The sequence below is a fragment of the Ambystoma mexicanum genome, chromosome 1p, assembly GCF_040938575.1.
Source record: "Ambystoma mexicanum isolate Mex_15411 chromosome 1p, UKY_AmexF1_1, whole genome shotgun sequence".
NCBI lineage: Eukaryota > Metazoa > Chordata > Amphibia > Caudata > Ambystomatidae > Ambystoma > Ambystoma mexicanum.
The window spans coordinates 435062725-435080765 of NC_090921.1; the positions used below are offsets into that span (position 1 = coordinate 435062725).

At 44.6% G+C, this 18041-nt stretch overlaps 1 protein-coding gene across 6 annotated transcripts in view; it reads right to left on the minus strand.

The window, feature by feature from the left end:
* PDE4C (phosphodiesterase 4C) overlaps positions 1–18041 on the minus strand; it is a 1504034-nt gene that overhangs the window by 153067 nt on the left and 1332926 nt on the right. For 5 of the 6 annotated variants that reach the window (XM_069649259.1, XM_069649258.1, XM_069649260.1 and 2 more), the window contains one exon: positions 1412–1505. In XM_069649259.1, coding sequence (XP_069505360.1) covers positions 1412–1505 — 94 coding nt within the window. Of the gene's footprint in view, positions 1–1411; positions 1506–11186; positions 11917–18041 lie in introns of those variants that run through there. The other variant, XM_069649263.1, reaches the window with a different exon arrangement.

The following is an 18041-nucleotide window of genomic DNA, read 5'->3' on the forward strand; positions in this document are numbered from 1 at the left end:
CACCTAGCTATTCATACACATTACAAGATACAGGTTTCCCTTTACAGATCATCCAGTAATAATAAAGAGTTTCTTCCTGTGGCTCTATATGTACCATTCATTCAAATAAATACAAGGAGCGTTGTGGATGAAAGCAGGCGGCTAGGTTCCTATGGGCCTCCTATGTTTTTGATGGGAGTATTTTTACTTCCTATTTTTGGAAGCAAAAGTGGCCGATACACCCCTATCTGTAGAGCTGCCTCAGTCAATACAACGTATGCCGTTGGTCTTGCGGCAGGGAATGGACTAATCAACTACTGAACAAAGCATTTCATTCAACCAGACCATACATGATACACCTCTAGCAGGATTGCCATATATTGTCAACTGTCCAAGCACTCTGCTCCCTAGCATGGTGTAGAGTTACTCACTGATAACTGTCTCCACCATGCCATTCTCCTGCATTTGTTGGTATTCATTGAAATAAGTCAGTGCTGACCGTTTCTTTCCACTTCTAAATTACCATTCGAGAGATGTATGCGATCTAAAGACAGATAAATACCAGCAAGGAAATAAAAGCCTTTTCCCAGTGTCACTGAGAGGGTCCCTCTTTTGGTACCACAGAGAAATGAACCAATAGTTAGACAGCAACATCAGGTCCCTGTGCCAGCCTACACATTAAATGTGAGCGATTTGGAGCCCATTAATGTAGTCGCCCTTCATCCTAACCACCATTCTTAGGCAATAGCAGGTGTAGAAAAGGGTGCTGCAATTTGAACCGCAACCATTTTAGGCCTGTGATCACTTAAAACCTGCACCGAGCATGCTGCACATCTGGATAATTTGCTGTGAAGTCATCATCCGATTGAATGGGTGTACAATAAAAACATCTAATGGATACATATGAAAAGCATTTTTTCCTGCAATAAGAATGTGATCGGCCACCTAAGGGACGTGGCAAATATATAGAATGTAAATACATCACATTTACAAGTACACTTAATTGTAGATAATTGACACGCAGAGGATAAAGAACCCGCTATATCAGGATAGCAACACATGCCACAAATGAGTGCCTTCAAACTATAGAGTTTACGTGTAACCAGGCTGGTGATGTATTGTGGGGTAATAATTCCAAGTAAACCTTACATTCGCACAAATTTCCACATTTATAAATCTAATCTCTGGTATTACAGCTTGTCACACAACCCCAACAGGCATCAGACCGAGGCAGGTCACCTTTATTGCAACAGTTGTGCATCGCAAAGATTGTTCAAAAAGCAAAGAATGCCACAGAGAATACATTGCAAAAAGGGACAATGCACAATCTAGGCCTTTGGGTGTTACTTGGGGGCTCTGGGACATGGCAGAACAGGTTGGAAACTGCCACAGCCTCCGCGCCTAGAGAGTTAGTAGACCTCAATGTACTCACCCAAAAAAGTGCTGGAGATGTATTCGGATACCTGGTTTCCAGAGCGGCTCGTTTCTGACAAGTGTGTTAATTCTCTATTCAGCATCCTTTTAAACTGAAAAAGAAAGAGCAAGAAGTCAGAGGACACAAGTGACCATTAGTGTACAGAACAATGTGTTACCAACAAAATAAGTATTCTTCTTTGCACCAATTGTTCCCATTTGGTACCGTTTTAATGAACATGTCCTCTTTCTTTTGGAAGCTTCCACCCCCTTTTTTCTAGTAATCTCACCCTCTGCATGTCTGCTCACCTTTTGACCTTTCTTCATGTCCCAGTCCATTCCCTCTTGCTCTTTACTTCTGTGCTTCCCTAATATACTTTTGCTTTCTTGGCTAAGAAAACTTTCTGAAATGTTTAACATGTGGTACATACAGACACCCACAATCCAATTGTCATAGCCAAAAGACACTACTGGGGAAGGGTCACCACACTGCACCATAGCACGATAGCCCAGAAAACCATATTACTACCAAGATCTTGGCAAACGGTGCAGACATGGTGTGCAGCTATCCACGGCCATCCCACACGTTCTATCCCTGATCCAGTAATGTACACCATCCACAGTACAGTAGGTTATGTGTACCAGCCGTTACTGGTCCAGCAGTAGAAATTATTCAAGTGTTCCTGAAGCAACAGGTTTTGTCATACAACCATAGTTGTATGATGACTGGGTGGAGGACCTCATATACACAAGTAGTCCTATAGGAGTACTGCAGCAAATTCATTGTACGTCAATTTGGCGAGCCCACCGTCTTCACCATTCCCATATACATTGTCTAGCCTAAAATACAAACAGGTACAGATGGGTATCCATGGGGCTATAGTTTATCCACACACATTTCAGCACCAGCCAGGAAAAAACGGAATAGAACACAGTAGGCAAATACTTGCACCTATTCCTAGTATAAAGGCATCCACCAATTTCTTCTACGGGTTTGTGGAATAGCCATTGGGGATGATTGGAGGAGTGGTGGAGAATAATAAGAGGAATAGTGGGGAATTAGAAGACAAACTAAGAATAAGTGAAGTGCCAGAAGATGACTGACAGAGCAATGGATGATGAAAGGAGTGCTAGTGCATGCGTAGAGTCAGACTCTCCAGGACTTGCGGCATGAAATGGCAAATTTTGCGGCACAAACCTTTATTTATGGCGGCATTTTTGCAGCACAATTTGTATTGACTGGAGGGTGCAAGATTGGTACATGCAGGAAAGAGGCTGTGTGCAAGGGTACAAGTGAGCCAGGGTGTCAATATATGTATATTTTATATCAAATAGGAAGAGTCCTAGATGTCTCTGGCTTGGCAGAACAGTGTTTGTTTTGGCTATGTTTTTTGGTTCAATGTGCATGCCCATTTAATATTATTAACATTATAAATCATTATCAGTTGTAATGCTGCAACTGTTCCCCTTCCATGTCCCCCTTCTATGTTTCCCAATCCCGCAAACACCCACACACCTCTCTCACCCAACACACCTCACACGTCCCACCAATCCCCCATCACAACTTGTATTTTTGAACCTCACGCTCAGTCATACACATACTCACATGCTCCGTCACATTGCCAAGTCACATTTTGCGCTCTCTAGTCCCTGCCAAACTCCAAATCATATTCCCAACTCACACCATACGCTCCCCAATTCCTCCCGCAGTATACAGTCCTTCAATCTTGCATGCTACTTCTGCATCCTTCATCCTTTCTCCCATTCTATCACACGCTTTCCTCATCCTTTCTCCCAATCTGTAGCCCATTACTACCCCTGAACCCACGTTCCTTCCACTTTCGTACCTCCACTCTCTCAGAGTTGTGGCCCAAAGCCCCACTGCATCCGCTCTGCTCTCTTGCCCACTGCTTCCCCCTCTGACCCACTGCTCTCCCTCCGATATCCATCTTCTTGCCTACCACGCCACAGCTCACCCATCACTCCCCTCTCACTCCTTTCTCTCACGTATTGTGACCATTTTTCAATTTTTGAAGAAAACTCTGGATTTTGTCCTCAAAAAAATGGGGTATCTGAAAATAGAGCAGAAGATGTGCTGTTTTTAGATAAGCCATTTTTGGAAATGAGCAGGCCACCTTTAATCTCAAAGTTGACCTATGCATTTCCACGGGGCAGAGCTGTAACGCAAATGATGTGCTGGTTAGCCATCTGACTACGTTTGTGTTAGAAACGCTCTCCCAACAATGGTCTACAGGCTCCCCGTGCATTTCACCGTGACTGGCCATTAAGGGTCCTGCCACTGTAAAATGTAACCCAATAAAAAAATAAAAAATATATATAAAAACACATTTCCATCCCATTTGGGGAACGGAAATGCAAGTGAGACAGCAGCTGTCACACTTAAAAATGATTTTTTTTAAGAGTATTGCATGAGTCAGCAGGGTCGGTAAAGACCCTGTAAAGCAGTGGCACCCCTCGTGCATGTATTTAAAGTGGGCGCATAGAGTGGCCTACAATTTCTGCACATTTAAAAAATCTTGTCAATTTGGGATGCGCTTTTAAATGCGCAGAAACGCCCCCCGATTTGTGCAAAGGGGTAAAAAAGGACATCTGAATGGGCGCATATAAGAAACGTCCATTCAGATGTCCTTTGTGGATCGGATGGCTCTTTTTTTTTGCTCAAGTGATGAAATGTGCTTGCGCATTTCATGAGTTCAAAAAAATAAGAGTGGAGCCCCTTGGCTCATGGACATTTTTGTGGGTGTTTTTGGAAAAATTGCTGTTTTTGCGCTTTTTTGCAAAAACAACTGTTTTTCGCTGCATTTTGCGGGATCGAAAATCACTATAAACTGGAGGGTCTGTGAGTAGTACTATGGAAGGTTTAAATGTGAGCGTTGGAAGATTAGTAAGAAAACAGCATAGGATGAATAACGAACAATGGAAGGGTGCGGAAGCGCTAGAGGAAGAGAATGATATGAGTCCTGGACAGACCCGGCTCCTGCAGGAGGGCCAGGGTCCCCCGCTAACTCCCCTCACCCATCCCCAAGACCAGCCCTTGCCCCCCCCTAGAAAGGAGGACTTGAATGTGCGACCCGAGGGAGTGGGGCGTTGTGGTGTGGGGGCATTTCGCTCTAAATGTGCAGCAGGAACCTCAGAGAGATTATCATTCTGAGAGACTGCACTGCAGGAGGCACAGCCAGGATTTGTTTGCTTGCCCTGGACAATGATCTATGCCCCACAGCCATGAAAGCACAAACGACCAGGGAGATGAAGTGCCATTCACACCTTTAAGTGAGGTATCACGCTTAATCAAGCACACTTACTTAAGCAGGCCGCCTACAGTTATTTTCTCAAACCTTAAAGTTGGTTTCTGTAATTTAAAGCGTTATCATTTTTTTTGGGAATAGAGTGGCTTTTCACATTATGCTTAACAAAATGCTTAACTATATCAAACAATAAATGACACATGGTGTTGCTGGCACACATAATTTGCAGATGGTGCATCAATCGACTAATAGCCGAAGAAGGAAGCTGACACAGGTGGCATGGTGGTGGTTATAGACTTTTATTTGTGCATAAAAATGCCCTCACTTTCCCCATCTTCTAAGAGGGGTATCCCTGCCTCCAACCTAATACTGAAGGGTCCATCAGAATGTCAGTCAAATCAAACTCTGCCGTCCTGTGTCACAACCTATTTCTATCCCTCACATTACAACTAAAGGTCAATCTAATAGAAAGTTCCTTGTCCAGGAAAATGCCTCCCTTCTCCTGATGCTTGGATAGTGTTTTAATTATGTTCTCTTGCAACAAGAATGCCAGGTGGAAGGACTCCCTTTCCCTGGCTTGTGGGTTTCACATAGAATTTATATAACTTCTACGTCCAGGAGAATGGCTCCCTTCTCCTGGTATAGGTCTATACAGTTTCCAATAAAGCCCGGGGGAATGACGCCCGTCCCCTGGCGTCGCTAGAACAACTCCCAATTCGGGACCAGGAGAAGGAATCCATTCTCCTGTACTTGGCACAGTTCACAACGAGGTCAGGGGGAATGACTACCTTCTCCTGGTGTCTAAAAAGTTCTCACAATATTCAGCTTGATATACACTTTGCCACTCTGTTTTGGTGTTAGCAAAGTCCCAAATCCTTATTGGTTGATCACCACTGCGATGAGGAACATCTCCTTGCTTGAGTTTCTGGTGGTCAACGGGCTTTTTGTCACCACTGCAACAAGGAAGCTCTCCACTGATGCTTGGTTTTGTACTGGTTAGGGCCTTTGACTCGTCTCTGGTGGTCAGTGGGCTTATTGTTGCAACTGCGATGAGGAAACCTTCCTCGTATGCTGGATATACAAGTGTTAGAGACCCCAACCTGTATCTTCCACCCCCATGACCCCTCCTGGTCTCTCACATCTCCCGTTACCTGCCAAGCTATTTTGGCATGCCACTGGGATTCCCTTGGACTGGGGTTATTCTCTCCAATGCACAGGGCTTCTCGCCCTCTCTCCGGTTTCCACAGCACTGTGGCAGCTCCATGCGTGGCTGCTCAGCTCTTTTCTCCTGCTTCGTGGTCGGGTCTGCGACAGCTGGATCCACGGAGCACTCCTTCCACGCTTCACCAGCGTCCTCTGCTCTCCTCCAACTCTGGTATGCCCACAGTGTTTGAAACTCCTGTAGGTTTCTGTACATGTTGCCTCTCCAGGCTGGGTTTCACAACAAGGCAAGTCCTTATTCCATGTTTAGAAGAGTTTTCATCTTTGGAGGATTACAAGAGTCTTTTGTCGTTTTTTTTTTTTTACTGAGGTGATCTCTATGCCTCCTCTGGGATTCCTCGTCCTAGTACTACTACACCTTAACAAGTTACAATGCAGCATTCGAGTACAGCGTATCTGATGGTGTACTGGTACGCTGGATGATTGGGTTATTTAGGTAATAAATTGGTTGTGGACCTAGAATATACGTCCTTATCCCCAAGAGTGGAGCACTTCCCTGGAAGGTCCTCCCGCATGTTACCACCCCTATGGGGAATATTTGTTAGTGGCAGCACCACCCTAGCCTTACAAAGAAGGTCTCCCCCATGTGGAGAATTGACTTTATTGAAAGATTTGTCACAGGGCCCTTACAAATTACATTGCAAATATATATTCTGCTGCATTAAAAAACATAAGGTTGGTAGCAACAAAAATAATTCTGAAGGGGAGAGTAGTAAAATCAAAAAGTGATAGATGCAAGGATTTCAATTTAACATTACAACTCCCTTTGCTCTGCACAACATTCCATGCCATAATTCTTTCGCATGTCTGTGCCATTACAGAAGGGGGCAAGCCATTAGCAAATGACTGTTCTGCCACCAAAAGGTGCAGTTCAGTCTCAATTACTAAGCCATGTACCCTCTGCACTGGAACAAAAGCAACCACAGGCATTTCTAGGCCTTGTGGTCTAGCAGTTTGGGCAGGGCTGCTCACATTAGTGGCAGGGGCAAGGCTGATTTTCAGACAGTAGTATGAAGTCTGACCAGAGCAATGCCGGTGGTTATGAATCATTCGGAGACTTACAACCATCCTTTTTTAGTTTTGCCTAGTAGGTGTAAGCCAGAACTCCTGCAGTGGAACACAGATGGGATGGAGACAAGATATGAGGAGAAACACATCTTACGGGCATGTTGGGTCACTTACCCAGCCAATGACTAGCCATGGCTATGTGAATGCCTATGGCATTACTACCTGCCCCTCACTGCCAAAACGTACCCTTTGAGCAAGCACTATCACAAAGTAACAGCCATCTTTCAGCTGTATAGGAGCTGGCAGGGTTAGATCTATGCATTCTTTTGAGTGTTTAATTATTTAATTGCCTCTTCAAATGAGCTTCTGGTGTGATAAAAAAAATCTCTTACTGTGTGTCTTCAGCTAGTCGATTTTATAAGCAATATTTGTGTCAATGCCCCTGTTCCTTACACCGGATCCTGCCTTAAACAAGCAATCGCAAAGCCAGCGGCTTTGGTTTGTGTATAGGTATTAGACATTTTGCCAGGCAATTACAAAATATGACCAGGTACTCGCACAGTTCCACTGCTGTTCCTATTTTATGTCCAGGGGATAGCCTTGTGGCAGTGCCTGGCAAATGCCTATCCATGCCTAATCAAAAGCCAAAGCTGTTTGCTTTGCCAATGCTTGTGGGTTTCAGTTGGTCTCCCTAAGTGAAAGTGTATATGCCCAGATGGGATTGCTTTGTTTGCTAATCCTAGGGAATTAAGCTGCATCTCACTGGGTTGGTTCAACAAGGCCCTACCTGAAAATGACAAGGCTAGGATGGCAAGTATGGACCAGTTTCAGATCATCTTCTCAAGAGTACTTGGCAGTGGGGTTGAAAACTAAAAAGAATGCATCTTTGTCGGTGTGGAAGCCAAACCCGAACTGCCAGAATGTTTAATGATTCAAACTGATAAGTACTGAATTGATAATCTCATACTGTTCGAGTAATTTAACAGAGTGCATGCAAATAGAATACATTGTGTGTATTGTGGATCTTGTTTGTCAAGCATGATGTAAATCCTGGATGCTGGGTGATTAGGCAGTGCCGGAAATGGAAATTATTTGCCATAGGGCCCCACCAGTGATGGGGAGGGGAGCGGGTTGGGAGGACTGATCCCACCACCCCCCAATAAACATTTGCCACTCAGACGATTACTCATAAACACCTAGAAAATAACAAGAGAAGAGCATTTTGTTTAATTTTGCAGACAAAGTATGAATGAATGATACATCTTTCAAAACTAAAAAACAATATTTAAATATTTCCTAAATAATGCAATCAAATGTGGATTCAACATTTGGACAATGAACAAATGCCTGTGACCCTGGTCTGCCTCTTTCCCCTCAAATTCAAACAGCCATGGCTACACAAGCCCTCCCTTTGAGGTCTTGTCTTTTTAACATGTCTCAGGGGCAGATTATTTACAAGAAGTGATTAGAGATGTGAAAAGGTAACTGGCAGTGACCGTTGATTGGACACTTTTATTAAATTATATAAAGTGAAATTGTTAGGTGATTAGAAATTAAGGGGATGCAAAACAAGCTGTGTAAAACAATGACCTGGTCATGCATTTCATTACACTTTGTCTCTTACATAACATTTTATTAAGCTCTTATTTGCTATGCTGGAGCAGTATGAGGAAAATAAGCTACAATCATAGGGGGTCATTTTCCAAGTCAAGCAGAGCGGAATAAGTGGTGCTAAAAGCATTAATCGCCACTTTATGTGCTGCAGGATTTTGTAGGATTTGGCAGGTGAAGTTGTAGAGCAGAGGTCCACCTGCCGAATCTGGTTGCTTTTCCACCAGAATGTATTTTTGTTAGTAGAACACCAATGGATTTCTTTGGAATCCACCTGACTTTTACACCCTGGTAAAAGCTGGCAGATTAAAAAAGAAACCATTATGGACGACTCCCACAATCGTTAATTGTGTGAGGGATTTACACTTTACCAGACACATAGGGAATAGTGAAGATCAAAGGGCAATATTTACCAGTGTGTTATGCTTTACTTTACCAGTACTTGGTGGAAACAATTCAAATTGCATAGCTGGCCCTTTTGCAAAAAACTGCAAACACGAGTGGTTGGTCCCCTCTGTGCATTGACGCCTTTACTCTTTATCAACACGTTTCTACAATGAGGTATACATTGTCAGGTTGGTTTATCATGTGACTTTTTAAAAGTAATTGTATACAATTGAGTATTATTTTAGGTATTCAAGACCAACATTGAACACATATATTTGTACCAACTTGAGCTTGGAAGATACATGGTTGAGTATCTAAATTTCAAACTAGTCTCAAATGCTGGCTTTACTACTTCACCAAAGTGTGTGATCCTGAGCAAATCATTTAATCACACAGTCCCTGGCCTGCAAAAATCAGGTGCCCCAGAAGTGATTTAGTTCACGGTATAAGCTATTTCTAAAAAGCCTCACTCATGGTCTAATAGATGGGAGCACATGTTTCTGGACCTGCCAAGAACACACAAACCTTTTTTTTTTTAAATACCAGGCCACATTAACAAACACATCAAACCAAAAACCATTATATAAACAGTATGTACCAGACAATTTTGTGGAGGGGCACGGTAGGGGTGCAAGGGCCCCTCATCCCTGCCAAGCCCCACCAGGATTGATTTCAACAAGCTGGAAACCCCTCAAACTGCACAGTCCACCTCCTGACCCCCGTCTCTCTCCTACATACCATCACTCACTTGAGCACTCAATTAAAAATGTTCTGCAAAATTGCAACAAAAAAATACAATTTTGTGCTTCGTAATGTCATTTTGTAAGAAACAAAATGTCCTATTCCCTGCTTCTGTATTCTGGAGAGGGAGCCCTGTCTTTTACAACATGGCGGGACCACAAGCACCTCCTCCGGGGCCTGCTGGGAGTAACCACAGTGTCCAGGTTGGCATTGTTGATTGCACGCCATCTGAGATAGAACAGCCCTTGCAGAGGAGGAAGCCTCACCCTTGATTCTCCCCAACCAGGCAAAGAAAGACATGGTGTGGGATTTTGGGGTAGTTGGGATTGAAGTAAATGGGAATGGTAGTGGGGGGGGGGGTGAAAGGTGAAGAAGTGGATATAATAGAAACGGGAGGAGCAGATGGCAAGGGAAGATAGGAAAATTGATGTTGCAACCCTATTTTCCTTGTTTCTCGTTTGCTCTATACTGTTTTTTTATAGGCAGTGCAAAAGGTTTTTTCCGGCTGGATCTGCAAAGGCATTTTTTGCTGGATCACGGGTATGGGAAATCTGGATTAATACTTGCACTTGGTTTAGGGTACTCATATAGCAACACCCAATGGAAACTGGGCCCCGCTGATCACAAATCTGGCCTGCCCAGATGAAGATTCCTAGAACCGGGTCTGGTCCTGGAGAGTAGAGGAGTGTTGGAGAAAAATAGAAATGCTGAAAAGTGGGCAGAGGAAAACAAGAGGGCAATTGGGTATTAATGAATAAGCAATCAATGGTGAAAGAATGAGTGCTTGATGGAGTGGGTAAGTGATTAAGGAGTAATATAGATGCAGTGGGGGCGCAGTGGGATAAAAAGGAGGACAGGCACCAAAAAGTAAGAGCACAGAAGGGTAACATAAAAAAGCATTGGAGAAGTGCTACAGGAAGAGTGCTACAACATGAGAAGAAAATCGATAGAGGAGGTGTGGTTAAACTGTAAAGTATAGGAAAAAGTGCAGAGGATAAGATAACAGTGGAGGATTAAGGGGGGAGTGCCGGCGGCAAAAACCCATTCGATTGGGGCACAATACGTTTGTCGTACGTTTCAACTTCAGCCAGTCAAGACCCATCACCCCTCGACACCATTTTCCATTTGGGAACTTTATGTTAAAGTTTTCAATTCGAAGTGTAGGTGTGCATGCATAGTTTCACACACGATATGGGGCAATGGCTACCCCACTTTCCTTGACCTATGGCCACGATAACACCACGTGATCAAAGAAAGCCAAGTAATTCATAAACATAGCCACACACTACATCACCCGAGTCACCCGCCTTTGGAAAAAAATGATCAGGGGGTTTTCTATTTAAGGTAAACCGCTGCTACACTTGTCCTCACCAACAATTACACAGAACATTCATAAAGCTCCCAACACAAACTGAACCGGCTTCTTTGCACATACATATATTGTGTGACGTATTAACTTGCTCAAGCTAAGCTATACATTTTACAAATCATCACGCCACATACCATTATTTGCAGCAGGTGCTCAACCCACTGAGCGATCTCTACACAAAACAGACTCACCTTCACGTAGCACCAGGACGCACAGAGCATGCTACTGCCTTCAGGCATGTCAGCTCCCAGTGTCGCCGGAGGAAGGTAGCCAGCAGGAAATGTTTGCTTTATAGGGAGGCCTGGGTTGGACAGCGGTGTATAGAGATGCCTCGTTCTTTTGCAGAAAAACAAGGATGCTTGGCGTGGTGGTCGAGGGGAGCGGGTGCACGGGGGAAAGGTAGCCTCTTTACAGGGAATTCGTCTTGGGAATCATTCCTAAAAGCATCTTTTGAAGGGTACCAGGCCCAGTCTTTGTATAAAACGAGGACTGCATTTAGTCGAAAACTCTACAACGAACCGGGACAACCAAAGGCTCCATAATTGGACTTGCTCGAGCCTTTCGGTGAATGCACATTCTGGAGAGTAAACAGTCCCGCGGTCAAGGCTACGGCCAAAACCCGAGCGTCAGCCCACCCCTTCGTTCATATCTGAGAGCATCCATGGGGCGCCCTCGGCGTAGTAGGCCGTGACTTGCGCTCCTATTGGTTAGCGACGCGGGTCTCGCGCGGCGGAAGGCCTGGTCCATGGCCGCTTCCCCGCCCGGCGTCCATGCGTCGCGCGGGGATGCTCGTTCTTACGGCAGGTGTCCCCCGCTCGCCACCCGTACCGCGCGCCCCTGACGGCGACGGCACGCTCTACAGCTAGGCGAGCGAATGGGCGGCCGCGGCAACAGGGGCAGGACTGCGGCGGGCCGTCCCATTGGCTGCTCAGGCGCCGGGGACCCCTAGAGATAGCGGATCCGCTTAACCCCCTCGGCGCCGCCGGCTTCCTCCTTCCAGAAAGTCCCAGCATCCTCAGTGTTGGAGCTAGAGTAGAGCCGTGCTTGCGGGGCGGAGGGGCCGTGGAGCCGTAGCAGCTGCTCCCAGCATCCCTGGCAGAGGACCAGAGTGTGACATCAAGCGGCGAGTGCGCGCGGGGACGGGTAATCCCCACAGACAGTGGCCGGCCTCTGCCTGGTCTTCTTCGCTGTACTCCGGCGAGTTCCTAGACTGATAGCAAACCATGCCACCCCGTGCCAAACTGAGCACACGCTTCACAGAAACAGAAGACAATATTCTTTATGGTCTAGACCATGGAGTGATTGCTGTGATATTGCAATTACAGTGGATATGTATACATTTGTTTAATTAACATGTATGGAGACGCCGTTTGCTTGGTTATAGTTGTACAGCTTTCAGCACTGTAAGCCGGCTTCAGTGCGCTTTCATTTAACGCATGCATGCTTGGGAATGAAAGCAAGGTGCTTCTATAATTTATATCACATTCAAGAGCGAGCATGTGACCAGGGCAGAAAAGCGCCACTAGGCCTCAGCACCGGACAAAGAGCATAGCATAGCAATGATTTGGGGCAGAGGGAGTTGCAGTCTTACAGTAGTTACCCCAAAACAAACGGAAACGAGATGAGGCAATGCTCTACGTGGGATCTCTCTAATTAATTGACACAATACTGCAGGACAAGTCTCATTAACTATTATAACTTTGTTGCACCACACCGGCAGCATTGAGCAGCCCTTTCAGAACTCTCTCATGAATAACACTCCAGCTGGGATCTAACTACTCTGGGCGAGATCGCACCACTGCGTTTACTTACCGAGGTAGATGTCTAAAACTCCAGATAGGATGCTACTCAATGGACAGGATACCCCCCAACAGTTCTCACTACGTGGATACTTGAGGTGAGTCACACTGGTAAACGGGTGCAATATTCCAAGTGAAGTTTCCCTAATGAGCGGTGCAATACACCAGGTGGTGTGTCACGGCCAACAGTCTCAGCACTACAGCGGCCGCTCCTGAGTGGACCCAGTATTCCAGGCAAGGTCTCACAAATGAATGGACACAGCACTCCATGCGAGGTATCTCTAATTGTGTTGCACACTATTCATAGGAACAGCTGCACACAATACATCCGGTGAGGTTTCACCACTAAGTGGTCAGGAATACTACAGGTGACAACTCACCTAACAGTGGGCACAATGCTACGAGTGAGATCTCCCTAAGAGGTGATAACAATACTCCAAGTGAGGTTACAGTCATGAGGAGACACACCATTTGAGATCTGGCCTCATTAATGAATGGGCACAATATTCTGGATGAAGCTTTATACAAAAGTTCTCACTAATAAGGCACAGTACTCTACATGAGTCAACCCCAGTAAAAAATACTTTAGGAAAGGTCAAATAAAGTAAACGCATCACTACAGGTGAGACCTTACTACTGTGGAAGCAGAATACTCCAAGTAAGAACTCGCTACAATGCTCAAACCAGTACATAGATACCCCCGCCCGGCGTAGTGTATCAATCATGAGTGTAAAAAGAAACTTCAGGGGTTCTTTCGCAAATGAGTACACACATTATTTCACAATACTCCATGTGATGTCTCACTAGTGAAAGGGGACAATATGAGCAGACATGATAGATCAGTTTGCAGTGTCCGAAAGGAGTGGGTACATTACTGCAGGTGAAGTCTGATTATTGAGTGGTTTCAATATTCCTGCTAAGGCTTCATCCATAAAAACAACACTTCAGGAGAGGCCTCCCTACTGCATAGATAAAAAAATATCCAGTTGAGATCTAATTAATGAGCATACACAATACATCAGCCAATGGTGGATTCAGGAGTGGACAAAATACTGCAGGTAAGGTCCTAGCTATGAAGGTGCACACAAGTACATGGGATTACTTACTAAAAAGAGCAGAGTAAATGTTCACGGTTCTCCCTCCCTGATGAGTAAAAAGAATACTCCAATGGAGGTCTCACAAATTGTACCACTGAATACTTCACTAGTATCTGGTCAAACATTAACTCGTATTCTTTCTCCAACCAAGTCTGATCCTACACTTGATTTTTCTATTTCAGACACTGATGTGGCCTGCTATTTCTCTTCTACGGTCTCTTTTCTTTGCTCTGCTATTATTCCCTCACCTTCCACACCTGCTCCTCTTCCTTCCTCTCACTCTCTTTCTATGATCTAATTTTCCCCTATTTCTAATGCTGACACTGCCTTCTCTCTTTCCACTGCTCCCCCTACCTCTGCCCCTTTTGACACCATTTACTTTTCTTTTATTCCTAAAATGTGTCAGTCTCTAATGCCTCACCACACTGCTTTGTTCAATACTTTTTGCCTAACTTTATCTTTTCCTTCCACTTTCAAGCATGCTACTATTCTCCCAGTTCTCAAAAAACCCTCTCTAGACCCGTCTGACAAATGTTCACCTTTTATCTCTCCTCTCTTATCTTTCTAAACTTCTTGAATGTCATGTCCATTCTCAACTTTCTTCTTTTATTACCACTAACTCTATTCTTCCACATTTTCAGTCTGGTTTCAGACCCTGTCATTCTACCGGAACTTCCTTTGTTTCTGAGCAAAGCACTCTTCTGTTTTGATTTGTGGGTGCATTCAAAAGCCCCAAACTAAAGGTCCCTTTCACCTAAAAAGCAGGATTGTGCAACACTGACACAAAAACGGCTTTGCATGTGTGGCTGTAAGTGTAAACTGAAGGTCCCTTTCACATGAAAAACTGGATTTTTAACCACTGACCCAAAAACTGGTTTGCATGTTTTTTTTCCAAGTTAAAACTGAAGGGTAATTTGAAAAGAACTACAAGTCATTGCTAAAGGAAAAGCAGCATTGTAAGTCACAAAGCAAGAAGAAAAACAAATGCCCCTATCACATGAAAGGCTGGGCTCTGTGCAGAGACATCTGGCCTTGGCTGGAGCATGACCAGAATGTAGACAGAAGGTGTGAAGACGGAGGGCTACAATTAAGAGATGCTGAATCTCCACTTCAAAGAGCAAGATTCCAATACAAAGAGACTGATAAAAAAAATATGGTTACAGGCGGGCCTAGTGAGAATAAATGGCCTGAAGGCAGGAGAATTGCCATTTATTCCACATGAAGATTTACTATTAATTGAAAAGGACTATTATCATTTAGGCCTTTTTTCCCAGCAACCATAAATCAGCATTTTCTGTATGTGTCATTTTTAGGTAATTTCCGGGTGATTTTGGGGATATAAAATTCCTATACCTGCGACTCAGGGAACTGTAATGGCCTTCTAAAATGGGTTTCTGGCTGATCTGAAAATGTTCCAAATTTGGGAGTGAATGGGTGAAGGGTAAAATTAGGAATATGGAGCATAAATTGCATCTTTCTAACAATTATGTGTTTGGTAAAAATGGCAAAAAACCTGCCACACAGAAGTGCAAAATGGTGCAGACCTCACTGTCGCCTTATTTAATTCCCCACGACCAGCTGAATCAGAAAATATACATATTATGGCAGTTGCAAGTAAAATTATGAAGTTTTTATACATAACTAGATTTTTGCCAACATTTGACATAAGAATAGATGGCCATAGTAAATGGGAATTGCCATATGTCTGCTCCAGACCCCTGAACCAATCTGTAGAGGGAGGCTGTATTTGGGAGGAGAGAGAAGTGTAACTGTCCAATCCTATTTGTGAGGGGGATCATTTCCCTCCAGCTCTAAAATCTCTTAATTGGCTCCCAGTGTCTGCAAGGGTTAAATTCCAGACCCTCTGCATTGCCCTCAAGTCTTTTTGGGGCCTCCGACCAAAATACCTTCAACTCTCCCTCAGTAAATACCTTCCCCACTCGAGCGCTTCTCTCCTCCACCTCCATCTCCCTAAGGGTCAGTCGCTTCTCCCAGCAACGAGTTGGGGGTAGATCTCTTTCCTCGGCTGGGGCCTCCCCCTGGAACAGCCGCCTTGCCACTCTGAAACTTGAGGAGAAGCATCTCTGGTTCCAGAAGCACCTGAAGACCTTCCTCTTTGCTTCTGCCTTCGCTCTTCCTCTCCCCTGGTGAACTGTCTGATTTGGTTCCATGCACCTGGCTACTCTCTGATTTTGGGCCCAGGTCTCTGCCTACCCGGACACGTGTGTAGGAGCGTGATACAAATAAAATATCATATCATACCTCTTGCAGGGTACTCACCCTAGATTGTAAACCTGATGGTGTCATTACTGCTATATAAGGGGGAATGCACTGGGAGGAAAGGAGAGAGCTGTGGAAAATTACTCTCAGGAGGTCTGCTGAAACCTAGCATCTGACAGCTGCAAGAGAACACCAGAGGAGATTTCTAAGAGTGCATCTGGTTGGAGCTGTCGATTTTAGGAAGGCCTAAAAGCTGACTGGGTCCTATAGTGGAGAGCAGGAGGCCATCCTTGAGAGTGGAGTGACCAGACCCCTGCCCTATCTTCCCATAGTGTCCTAAAATGTAGCTGACCTTCCTGAACATTAAACAGAGGCTTTCTATTTAAGTAGAACTGAGCCCTGGGAAACCAAAAGGTGGGGAGTTGCTTGCCTTAAATCCTTTCCCTTTATAGTGGGCGGGGAGGGGGGTCAAAACAGTGTAGATCCTTATCCTACTTAACTAAAAAGATTAATTTAATTAATTCCCCATTTGTTGGAACACTGTGGGGTGATTTCTGTTAAAATTCGAAATTAACAAAGCTCACTTCTGGTTTTTAAGTCTCTCCATAATCTTGCCCCACTTATCTGTCTTCCCTGCTTTCATTCTATTCCCCCGCTCGATCTGTTCGTTCTCAGTCCCAGTTTCTTTGGTCCGTTCCCCGTCCCGGCTGTGCAGAATCTCGTTTTTGTTCTTTTTCTCTACTGGCTCCTCTTCACTGGAATAATCTTCCTCTCTCCCTCTTGTTATCCTCTTTTTCATTCTGGCTGTTCTGGTAAATCTTGTTTTTTTCTGTCATTTTAGCACTTGATTTCTACTGTATACTATATTATTGTTAAGCACCTGTGCCCTATAAATAAAAAAAAAATACAAATAAGTGGAAGTAATTCTACCAGCAGGGTCCTTAAATATTCCAAGTAATGGCCCCCTAAAAGGCACACTAGGCAGGTAACAGTCTCACAAATGAGCTGTTAAAATATTTCAGGCAGGGTCTCATTAATGAGGGACTTTTATGCTCCAGTAAAATTCTCCCTGAGTTTACAGAATACTAATGGTTTATCACCAAAAATTCAGTAATCATCCTAGGACAGGCAGGCAATTTGTTTTACTCTTGTCGGTCATTGTGCTTTCATTTGAAGGGCAAAGCAGTACTTTGGAGGGCAATTAGAACATGCTTGACAAAGGGGACTTATTTGGGGGCTACTCACCTTAAAAGGGCAGGGTGCAGTGCCCTGCATAGGATTTCTCTGCAGATCACCAGCAAAAAGTATACCAATTGATCTCCCTTCATGGATTGATTCACCAGTCGAGAGACGTTTTTACTATAGGGTGGACACAGTACTACCGGTGCAGTCTCATTAAGGAGTGGGCGCTCTACTCCAGGTGAGGTTTTACTGGTGCGTGGAAACAGTATTTCAGGTGAGCTTTCTTTGAATTATCTGATGATGTCATCACTCCTTTCCTTGCGGTAACCTCTCCCCATGTGACCAGGGGATGGCAGTGCTACCTTATCCTGAGCATGGGGGCAGCTATATGAGGGAGGACCACATGCAGGGAAGAGACCCTCGGGGGGGGGGGGTAACATGACATCATCATATGACACCTGGTATCCCCCTTTTCCTTACAGGTTTATCTCCTCCATTTCCCATGCCATAATGGCATATTGGAATAGCCTCCTTCATCCACCCATGGGACCTACTGATAATACCTTCCAATGTTCTGTATATAGATTACCAAAATCGTACTACCATTTCTATGTATGTGAAGGTACTGTGAAAAGAAAGCTGAATGGAGCAATAAGGATCCGTAAAGGCGAGAAGCACTAGACAGGCTCTAGTGGTTGCCAGTGCATGATAAGTGCCGGGACATTTAAAAACCCTAACCAGCTGGAAG